This window comes from Triticum urartu, chromosome 5A (genome assembly GCF_056163025.1).
Source record: "Triticum urartu cultivar PI428250 chromosome 5A, HENAU_Tu73, whole genome shotgun sequence".
Lineage (NCBI taxonomy): Eukaryota > Viridiplantae > Streptophyta > Magnoliopsida > Poales > Poaceae > Triticum > Triticum urartu.
Genome location: NC_141877.1, coordinates 144,966,724 through 144,978,144, shown reverse-complemented (window position 1 = coordinate 144,978,144; position 11,421 = coordinate 144,966,724). Strand labels below are relative to the sequence as shown.

General features: G+C 42.6%; 1 protein-coding gene across 1 annotated transcript; it reads left to right on the top strand.

Annotated features, from left to right (window-relative positions):
• Positions 1–6,913: 6,913 nt before the first annotated feature.
• On the top strand, positions 6,914–9,482 carry LOC125508593 (uncharacterized; the record flags this gene model as incomplete). The annotated part of the gene is made up of 3 exons (XM_087523529.1): positions 6,914–7,091; positions 7,926–8,004; positions 8,691–9,482. Coding segments are annotated over 3 exons (561 nt in total), but the record flags the coding sequence as incomplete, so codon positions are not given.
• Between the last annotated feature and the right edge of the window lie 1,939 nt (positions 9,483–11,421).

The following is an 11,421-nucleotide window of genomic DNA, read 5'->3' as shown; positions in this document are numbered from 1 at the left end:
GAGCTCCGTTAGTAAAAGAAAACAAGCCACCACTTCAAGGTACTGTAATGAACTCATTATTTATTTATTTTGTTGTTAAACCTAATGTATTCCAACTTTTCTATGGTTCATAAACTTTATTACTAGCCATAGATTCATCAAAATAAGCAAATAACACACGAAAAACAGAATCTGTCAAAAACAGAACAGTCTGTAGTAATCTGTAGGTTTAGAATACTTATGGAACCCCAAAAATTCTAAAATAAATTGCTTGACGTGAGGAATTTATATATTAATTATATGAAAAAAGAATTAATTAAATAGCACTCTCCAGTAAAAAATGGCAGCAAATCTCGTGAGCGCTAAAGTTTCTATTTTTTACAGCAAGATCGCAAAGACTTTCCCCAAGTCTTCCCAAAGGTTCTACTTGGCACAAACACTAATTAAAATCATAAAACCACATCTAAACAGAGGCTAGATGAATTATTTATTACTAAACATAACCAAAAAGCAAGGAACAAAAATAAAATTGGGTTGCCTCCCAACAAGCGCTATCGTTTAACGCCCCTAGCTAGGCATAAAAGCAAGGATAGATCTAGGTATTGCCATGATAATGATAAGGTAAATAGCGAAAAGTCATCTCATATTCCCTAAATTTAGAAGCAAGCTTTCTTTGTGGCAAGCAAAAGTAATCAAAAGGGCTAAATTTAATGGGACGAAAGTCCCCAAGATCAAGCTCTGGAGGTATTGCTTCCTCCTTTGGCCCCTCATATTGCACTACCATTTCATCATTATAAGCATTCTTTTGGCAAAAAGTCATGAGCCTTTGCTCAAGGGGAAAACCTAACCCATTGTTCAGGATAGCAAAATTATCATTAAGTTCAGAGATCCTGTTAACAAGAACGTCGGTTGGAACCTTTTTTCTGAGGTTTTCATTAAAAGCAACATGATCTAAAGATCGTAAACGCATAATGTCTTCTTGATAAAAAAAAGGATTGCTTATATGGGAGGGAGGCCGGCATCCACCCTATAATGCGCAGAAATTTCATTGGCCTCTTTTATTATAAATCTGAACTCATGAGCTAAAAAGATGGTAGTTGCTCGCTTAACAGAAGAATGCTCAATATTAGAAAATTCTAGGAAAATCCTTTGTATAGAAGGGTGCATATGTAAAAATTGTCTTTCAAGTTCAACTATGAGCAAAGATATAGAATCCGCGAGACTACTAGTTTTATGAAGAATAGACCCGCTCATGGTGGGTAAAGCACCGACACAAGTAAAGAAATCTTGAATAACTCCCTTCCCAATAATATTACCGCTACAGATCCGAAACTTTTTAGTGTGTATACTAGGATTTTCAAGAGGGTCGTCAATAGCATCAAAGTTTTCCATATTATTGTCCTTATTAACAATAACCTCCCCAGTTTCAGACATGATGGCAGCAAATTGCAAGCAAAAAGAGGCGAACAGGAAAAGAGAAGGGGAACGGGAAAAGAGGGTGAATAGAACGGCAAGAGTGAAGTGGGGGAGAGGAAAACGAGAGGCAAATGGCAAATAATGTAATGCGAGGGATAAGAGTTTGTGATGGGTACTTGGTATGTCTTGACTTGTGCGTAGACTCCCCAGCAACGGCGCCAGAAATCCTTCTTGCTACCTCTTGAGCACTGCGTTGGTTTTTTCTTGAAGAGGAAAGGGTGATGCAGCAAAGTAGCGTAAGTATTTTCCACAGTTTTTGAGAACCAATGTATCAATCCAGTAGGAGGCCACACATAAGTCCCTCGTACCTACACAAAAAAATAAGAACCTCGCAACCAACGCGATAAAGGGGTTGTCAAGCCCTTCACAGCCACTTACGAGAGTGAGATCTGATAGAGATAATAATGATAAGGAAAATATTTTTGGTATTTTTATGATATAGATTGAAAGTAAAGATTGCAAAATAAAATAGATTGGAAACTTATATGATGGAAAATAGACCCCGTGGCCATAGGTTTCACTAGTGGCTTCTCTCAAGACAGCATAAGTATTACAGTGGGTGAACAAATTACTGTCGAGCAATTGATAGAAAAGTGAATAATTATGAGAATATCTAGGCATGATCATGTATGTAGGCATCACCTCCGTGACAAGTAGGATGACTTCTGCCTGCATATACTACTATTACTCCACACATCGACCGCCATCCAACATGCATCTAGAGTATTAAGTTCATAAGAACAGAGTAACGCATTAGAGAAGATGACATGATGTAGAGGGATAAACTCAAGCAATATGATATAAACCCCATCTTTTTATTCTCGATGGCAACAATACAATATGTGTCGTTTCCCTTTCTGTCACTGAGATCGAGCACCGCAAGATTGAACCCAAAGCCCATTGTAAGAAAGATCAATCTAGTAGGCCAAACCAAACTGATAATTCGAAGAGACTTGCAAAGATAACCAATCATGCATAAAAGATTTCAGAGAAGAATCAAATATTGTTCATAGATAAACTTGATCAAAAACCCACAATTCATCGGATCTCGACAAACACACCGCAAAAAAGAGTTGCATCGAATAGATCTCCAAGAAGATCGAGGAAAACTTTGTATTGAGATTCAAAGAGAGAGAAGAAGCCATCTAGCTAATAACTATGGACCCGAAGGTCTGAAGTAAACTACTCACACATCATCGGAGGGGCCATGGAGTTGATGTAGAGGCCCTCCGTGATCGTTGCCCCCTCTGACGGAGCTCCGGAAAAGGCCCCAACATGGGATGTCTTGGGTACAGAAGGTTGCGGCGGTGGAAATTGGGTTTCATGGTGCTCCTGGATGTTTTCAGGGTATATGAGTACATATAGGATGAAGAAGTAGGTCGATTGAGCCACGAGGGGCCCACGAGGGGGAGGGCGCCCCTCCTGCCTCGAGGACTCCTCGTCCGTTTCTTGATGTCCACTCCAAGTCCTCAGGATCACGTTTGTTTCAAAAATCACGTTCCCGAAGGTTTCATTCCGTTTGGATTCCGTTTGATATTCCTTTTCTGCGAAATACTGAAATAGGCAAAAAACAGGAATTTGCACTGGGCCTTGGGTTAATAGGTTAGTCCAAAAAATAATATAAAAATATTAAATAAAACCCATTAGCATTCAAAACAGAGACTCCCTCAGTTCGGATTTAGATGTCGCGACGGCTTTTTTGTGAAAACCCCCTCCATCTATTTTTGACCGAACCCGCGGTCCTCGCCCTCACTTTCTTCTCCGGCTGGCCGTCGCGGTCCGCTCTGTGCTCTTCTCTGGCTCGTCGCCCCGCTCTCCCCCCTCCCCCGCGATTTTTTTTGAAACTATGATGATCTTTATGGCAAATTCGGAAACTATACACCCTAATGGAGAAAAATCAAAAGTATCACCCCGTCGGCCTCTTGTTGGCCGAAAAGGGACTTTTCGGCCTCCCGTTGGCCGAAGAGTGACTTTTCGGCCAACGGTTGGCCAAAAAGGTACTTTTTGGCCAACAGTTGGCCAAAGAGTCCCTCTTCGGCCAACACCTGCTCTACTTTTTAGAAAATTCATATAAAATAGGATTTTTAGTATTTTAATTTGATTCTTTTTGCATTAGATTAGAAATTTTATGAAGTTTCTGTAGATATCAAGTTTGACTAGATTTGGAAGTTTGAATTTGAATTTTCATGAATTTTCTCAAATCACTAGATTGCCTATAATTTGAGCTAGGAGTATTGTTAGATGATTCTTTTTGTTACTGGTTCTTTGTGACTTTGTTTATCAGTAGTAATTAATTGGTGAATTTTAGGATTATTTAAAATTAGGTTTTTACGTCATTCTCTCCCTCCATTTTCTCCCGCCATCCTCCGTAGATGCAGCACTCCTTAGTGTGGCGGGAGAGAATGGCGACAAAGAAAATGGCGGCAAAGAAAATGGAGGGAAAAAGATTGCGGGAAAGTATTTTTTCATGTATAAATTTAAAGATGGAGGGAATTTTTTTCATAAAAACCTAATTTTAAATAATTATAAAATTCGCCAATTAATTACTACTGATAAACAAATTCACAAAGAACCAGTAGCAAAAAGAATCATCTTAAAAAATACTCCTAACTCAAATTATAGGCAATCTAGTTATTTGAGCAAATTCATGAAAAAATTAAATTCAAACTTTCAAATCTAGTCAAACTTGATATCTACAGAAACTTCATAAAATTTCTAATCTAATGCGAAAAGAATCAAATTAAAATACTAAAAATCCTATTTGATATGAATTTTTTAAACAGTAGAGCAGGTGTTGGCCGAAGAGGGACTCTTTGGCCAACTGTTGGCCGAAAAGTATTTTTTGGCCGACGCTTAGCCGAAAAGTCCTTTTTGGCCAACGGTAGGAGGCCTACGGGGTGATACTTTTGATTTTTCTCCATTAAGGTGTATAGTTTCCGAATTTGCTATAAAAATCATCATATTTTCAAAAAAAAAATCCTCCCCCACCACGTATTACACGCTCTCCTCCCCCACCTTCGGTGGCCTTGCCGCGCTCCTTCCCGTGCCGAACTTCCAAAAAGCACCTTTGAGTTCAAGCCGGTGACGGATTCCGTCGATGCGAGGCCGAAGGCGCCATATCCAGACCACTAACAACACGACGCCGGCAGCAACCTTCCCACAAGCAGCGGCCGTGGTGTAGTCGGCCTCCCTGTAGAGCTTCCTCCCGCCCTCGGCCCATGCGGCGACGTCGTCGTCCCAGAACCGGCCCAACCGCGCCCGCCCCTTCCAGTGCGTGGCCGTTTCCGCCCCGTCGGCGGCGGCCGCCTCGCCGTCGGCCTCGGCCGTCCCGGCGGAGCGGCTGGAGCCGTGGGTGGAGCAGCGCTGCAACGGGAGGGCGGGTACTGGGTGCCTCACAAGCTCACCAAGCTGCCCATGGAGGAGATCAACGCCACAAGCTCACCAAGGAGGACGTCGACGTGCGGCTCAAGTGGCTCGGCCTCTTCCACCGCCGCAAGCAGTAGTGTATGCCCCTGCTCTGTCAAGGTATACTCTGAATTTTGAATTTTTATTTGAACTCTGAATTTTTATCTTGTGGCACCATAAGAGATACTCTGAATTTTGATCGAAGATACTCTGAATTCTTCTTGTGGCATCATCAGAGATACTCGTAGAGTAGACTGAATTTCTCCCTCTATTACTCGTGGAGCAGCCTAGAACTGACTGAGTCTGTCCAAGCATCATGTTTGAACTCGTGGAGCAGCCTAGAAAAATTTAACATCAGGTAGATAAATAAATTCAGTTTTTAGCTAGATGTAGCATAGGGAGATTACCTGCACATTACCCTTAGGAGTAAAAAGGCTTCAAAACTCAGGAGTTAGGAGAAAGTTTGTTTTAAAAAAAAAATTGCCCTCTCAGATCTCTGAACGGCAAACAAAGGTGGCCCTTTTATGATGCTTTCGACTTTTATGAGGGAACAGTCTAATCAGTTTTGCAGGGTTCAGACTAGATACTCCAGTTATAACACCCCAATTATATTAGTGACACCCCAATTATTGGAGTACATATATTAGACACCCAATTATAACACCCCAGTTAGATTTGTTTGATTCAGTTTCAACTATAAAATTGACACTGTTTGTTATACCCGAAGCTAACTGAGAAAATAGAACAAGCATGCATGGTCTTACAGAGGATGTGGGACGAGCAATATCAAACAACAAAGCACAGGGACAAAAGAAAAACTCCTGGGAGTAGTTTATAATGTGCATGAATGAACAAATTCAGTCTGTACAACAAACACACTTTTAAATTCAGAAAAAATGAATGAAGTCTGTGTCTCCAGACTAAAAAATTTCACCATAAAAATCTCCTCCTTGGCATTAATTTCAGCTAATTTGGATCTGTTTGGTAAATTACAAGATTATGATTGGAAGCTGCCACTGTTCCACTGTTCCACTTATCTGAATCTTCTGCCAAAATCACTTGGCTGCAAATGTCATTCCTAGCACCAAATGGTCATTCCTAGCACCAACCAGAGCACTAGCTGACTCCAAGTAAAGAAGAGCTGCTGCTTGGAGGTTGCTGGTGCTCTTTTATTGCTGCTTGAAGGCTCCTGGTTCTATTTTCCTGCTGCTTGGAGGCTACTGGTACTTGAAGGGTGTTTCTGCCGCTTGAAGGAGGTGGCTGCTCTTTTCCTGCTGCTCGGAGGCTGCTCGTGCTCTTTTCCTGCTGCTTGAAGGCTGTTGCTGCTCTTTTCCTGCTTCTTGGTGACTGCTGGTACTCGAAGGGTGTTTCTGCTGCTTGAAGGCTCCTGGTTCTCTTTTCCTACTGCTTGGAGGCTGCTGGTATTCGAAGGGTGTTTCTGGTTCTTCAAGGCTGCACCGGCTCTTTTCTTGCTGCTCTTTTCCTGCTGCTTTTGCTCTTTTTCTGCTGCTAAGATTGCTTCTGCCTCTTCTATAAAGGCTATGGTTTGTTCAACTAGCTCACGATCGATAGATAGAGCTATAGGAAGCCGTCCTTCTGCCTGCCGGCGTTCCTTGTTCATGTGAAGGATCCAGTAGTTTATTGCTCCCTTGTTTCTCATTACCTCTCGGATGCATGGCTGCAGTGTCACGAAGCTTCTAGCTAGCTTATCAACCGGGTAGTTTCGATATTCCTCCTCCACACCTTCTATCAGTTCCCTGATGCTTTGAGGTGCTCTGCTATCGGTGTGGGACTGGAGAGACCTGAATATGCAGAGATCAAGAATGTTCATGTCAGGACTGTTTGGAGGCTGTTGAAGCAACTTAATATCCAAATCAGTCTGTTCTATGACTTGTCGGAAAAACGGGTCATCGGGAAGAATATGTGGTGTGGCATTATCTTGTTGGATATAGATTGTCCGTCCTTCATCTTCGTCCGGCCAGCGCTCTTGGATCGCAGGAATAAGTTTCTCACACATGTAATACCTCATTACATCTGGTGTGACTTTCAATGATTTGAGCTCGAGCGTCCCTTTATCTCTATTTCCACTGGTTCTTTGAGCAGGAGACTCTGTGACAAAAGCCCAAATGCCGAGCTTTCCATCAAAAGTGACCTCACCACCTTCGCTGTATCTTGGTTTAGCGATGGTGGCGAGAAACATCACCTTGGCGATGCTATCCTTATGATGCAAGGTGCGCAACGGGTCGGGTTCTTCGGGAAGCAAATAGTAGTTGTTCACTTCCCCAGTCATGTTGAACCACTTTTCATCCATATAGGCTATGTTGTCTAATTCCCGTGTCGTAGACCAATAATCTTCACACATAGCCAAGCACCATTTCAATCTCTTTACAATGTTGGATAGGTTTAAGTGGGGCCTCAACTTATTACTCTGATGCCTCAAATGACCCCACTCGAACCTTGAGTGTAAGGTCGTGCAGCTTACACCCAATGCCTTTGACAGACCTCGCAATGTTCTCCTTCTGTTCAATGGGATTGTCACCACCCTTGACAGATCCAAATCTTTCCGCTTGCAGCCAACTCTACCTGGCTTTTGATTTGAGACATCAACTTTCTTCCCTTGTTCAATCTGTTTAAGAGCTCTTTCCCATATTCTCTCGAAAGTTCTTACGGTTGTATCGAGTAGGCTAGCAATGACCTCCTTGTCTTTTTTCAGAACTTGTCCATTTTGGGTCTTGATCACCGTGAGTGCAAAATAAATACCATATCTCTCCTTATTTGTGAGTTCCCCGTGAATTGGTTTCTGTACATCACTTGCTTCCTCATGAATTGCTTCCTCTAAACCACTTGCTTCTTCATGAATTGGTTCCTCTACACCACTTGCTTCTTCCCCTGTCAAATAAGGAGCAAAAGATAAGTCATGTAGCTATTGCAAATAATAGGAGTAGATCATGAAAATGAAAATGAAAATGCAAAAGTTTTGGAGGTAGTTCCTGTTGCTTCATTATTGACTGGTTCCTCATTGTTGTATTGTTATTGACTATTGTGTTCTTCCTGTTGATCTGCAGGTTCTGAGGCATCATCTTGTGGAGGACTCATGTTGAGATCAATCCCAAACATCATTGCGGCGATGGAGCACTTGCTCAGGTAACTGTTCATGTTCCAATAAGAAAGAACATTCTGGTCAAGTTAAATCAGCTAAATCAAAGAGGCACATGAAAATAGTTCTCTCCACAAGAAGTATTTGCTAGACTGATGGTTATTGCTTCATTGGTTATTGCAGAACAAGTAAGTAGTGATGGGCTGCTTGCTTGAGCCTACACCATGCTGTCTTTTGTTCAGACTTGAGAGTAAACAAAGAGCAGCTGTAAAAGCTTTGTTTCTTTTACAATTCCTAGATACTCTGCATCTACTCCCAAATTCTGTACTGAATAAAATTGTTCTGTACTGAATAAAACTGTTCTGTACTGAATAATGCCAAATTGTACAAGGAGGACATTGGATCATTGTCTAGTGCAGAACAAGCAATGGGCCTGAAGAAAACTGTTCTATACTGAATAATTTCTGGAAGTGCATGTGAATACCACCAGCAGCAACTATTCCAGCATTCAGTATTGAGCTTCATTGGGTATTCTGTCTAACTGTGTTACCAGCAACACTCAGTATTCAAGTTCTGTTTAATCCAGTTTTGCTTTACATTCAAACAGGGAGAGGAATACCAGCAGCAATTAAGTTCTCTTTAATTCAGTATTCAGTATTCAGCAACCCAGTTTTGCTTCTACTCTTTCAAGTATTCAGTATTCAGCTTTACAATCAAGTTCTCTTTAATTCAGCAGCAGCAGCAACAGAGGCGGGGGCGGGGAATACCAACAGCAACAGAGGCGAGGGCGGGCGCGACCTTCGGAGGAGGGCCAGCGCGGAGAGGAAGACCTTGGGCTTGGAGGAGAGGTTGAGCAGGGCCAACATGGCGATGAAGACCCTGGGCCAGAGTGGCGACGAAGACGACCCAGCGCCGTGACGGCGACCAAAATTGTCCGCGGCGACGGCGGCCAAGGCGGACCAAATCGAGGACCTAGTCGTCGATTTACTGCTTCTTGGCACGATTCAGAAGGAGGTGACGAAGAGGAAGAACTTTAGGAGCAATCCCGCTGCTCAGGTAGGCGAGGGCACACCCATGGCGGCTGCGCGCAGCTGGGCGGCGGCGCAAAGCGCCTCCGTGGAGGTCCTGCGTGTCTCCTCCGCGACGACGCAGGTCGTCTCCTGCACAGGCGGCTGGGTCCTGCAACGCGCGGAGACTCTCTCTGGGTGCTGAGGAGAACGGGGGAGGAAGACGGGGGATGGTGGCCGGAGCCGGCGACGCGCGAGCGACGGTGGAGAACTGAGGAAGGAGACGGGGGCGTTTTTTCAAATGATTCGAAAGTATCACGACATGTTTGCAAAATGCATAATGTACAGCACGTGCGACATCTAAACCCGAACCGAGGGAGTAATATAATAGCACGGAACACTCAAAAATTATTAATACGTTGGAGATGTATCAAGGTCTCTCTCGCATACTATGTATGATTTTCTAGTTCAAGCTAAATATCTTGAGTGCATTTATTGTATGCACACAAATTTTTTGGCTCATTCCCGTAATTCTCTTACGCACCATTCTGTCATTTCGAAGCTCTTCCCTCACTCTCTCAAACTCTCTATCTACCTGGGTCACACATAAACATGCATATCTCACTCGCACTCGATAGACCCATCTAAAACTTTATCTCTCTCCCTCGTTCTCTCTCCATCTCACACGCACACACACACAATCTCATGCCTAGACAAGTATAATGGTCTCTCACTCAAATGTAGGCACACGCAGTCCCCCCTATATGTATATGACTAGCTAATCTTAGTCTCCATCACAAACATGTGCACGGTTTATCTCGATTTCTCTCGAGGCATCTTTCTATCTCGCACGCACCTCCCTCGATCTCCCACCCATATAAGTCCCCTCACGATCTCGAGGGGATCTCTCTATCGCAAACATACCCTCTCTCCCTCCCCATGTGTTCATGTTCTTCATGTGTCCCTCTCGACCTTTGTTCCTTGTTGGTCAGACCTCTATTGGACATGTGCTATAGGGGTGTCTCTCTTCGTTGCAAACAATCACGCACTAGCTATCTTCATGTATCTCCTCACCTCGCTTTTCTATCTCGGAGATGCATGCGTGATATGTTTGCATAAGAAATGAAAAGACACACAGTTTCTCTAATTTATTGTTTGTTGTCCCTTTCTCTTTCACACACATACTCTTTTTGCACACTCACTCATTCTCCTTCACATGCACTTGATCTCTCTTGACTTAGGCACTCTCTTCGGTCCATAGCATATAGATTTATTGAAAAGTCAAACATCACAAAGTTTAACCATGTACATGGAGAAAAATATTTACATATAAAACGGCAAACATATACCATTAGATTCATCGTGAGATGTAGTTTCATATGATGTATCTTTGGTATTGTAGATATAAATAACATTTGCGCAAACCTGATCAATGTTTCCAAAGTTCGACTTCTAAAAAAATTTACATGCACTGCATTATCGAGCGGATGGAATATCTCTTTCCCCCTCTCAGCTATCTGACGCACCACTCAGCCTTGTTGGGGCTTCTCTATCTCTCTCAAACTTTATATCTCCCTGGTTCACACATACACATGTCTCGTTCGCGCTACATATAGACCCATCCAACACTCTCAGCCCTTGTTCTCTCTCTATGTGACACGCACCCCCTAAGTACCATAATCCCTCACTCCATCATAGGCGCACACACTCCCTCCCCCCTAAGTATGATTATCTCTCACTAGCCATCAGGAACACACGTATTGTCTCCTTCCATCCATAAGTCTATCTCGATATCTCTCAGGGTATCTTCTATTGCGCACACACCTTGTCACTCAATCTCTGCAACATCCCAAATTTTCAATTTGAATGTTATACACTAGATCATCATTGGCATATCATATTTTATTGCATTTTTAGTTGATCCTAGAAAATTCTACGCAACTCAAGGACCCTCGGAGAGAGTTGGGGATTTCGTTATTTTCATATTTGAGTTTTCTCAAATTTTGAAAATAGGATTATTTGATTTTATTTATTTTATCTTCAATTATTTCTATTATCAAAATATGAGAGAGGGAATAAAATGACTTTCACAAAAATAAAGAAATACTGAGGATTTAATAAAAAAATCAAACAAGATTTTATTTTGGTTTTATTTTCTATTTTATTTGAATTTAGGAAAAATGCGCGTTTTTCAAAATTGCATTAAGGCCCCAAATAAATGTTCATCCTGTGCGGCTTGATTTTAGAAGCCGGGGAAAATTTATTTCGGGATTTTTGGAGTCCGTTTAGTATTCCTTTTGTTTTTTTTCTGAGCGTAATTATTTTAAAAAAATCCGAACCGACTTTGGGCCGTAACCGGCCAGGACTCTGCCTGGCCGGGCCTTCAAATAGTGCCGCCCGAGGCCCCAGCCAGCCCAAGCCGCCCTGCCCCCAAACCCTAACCCTAGTGCGCCGCCG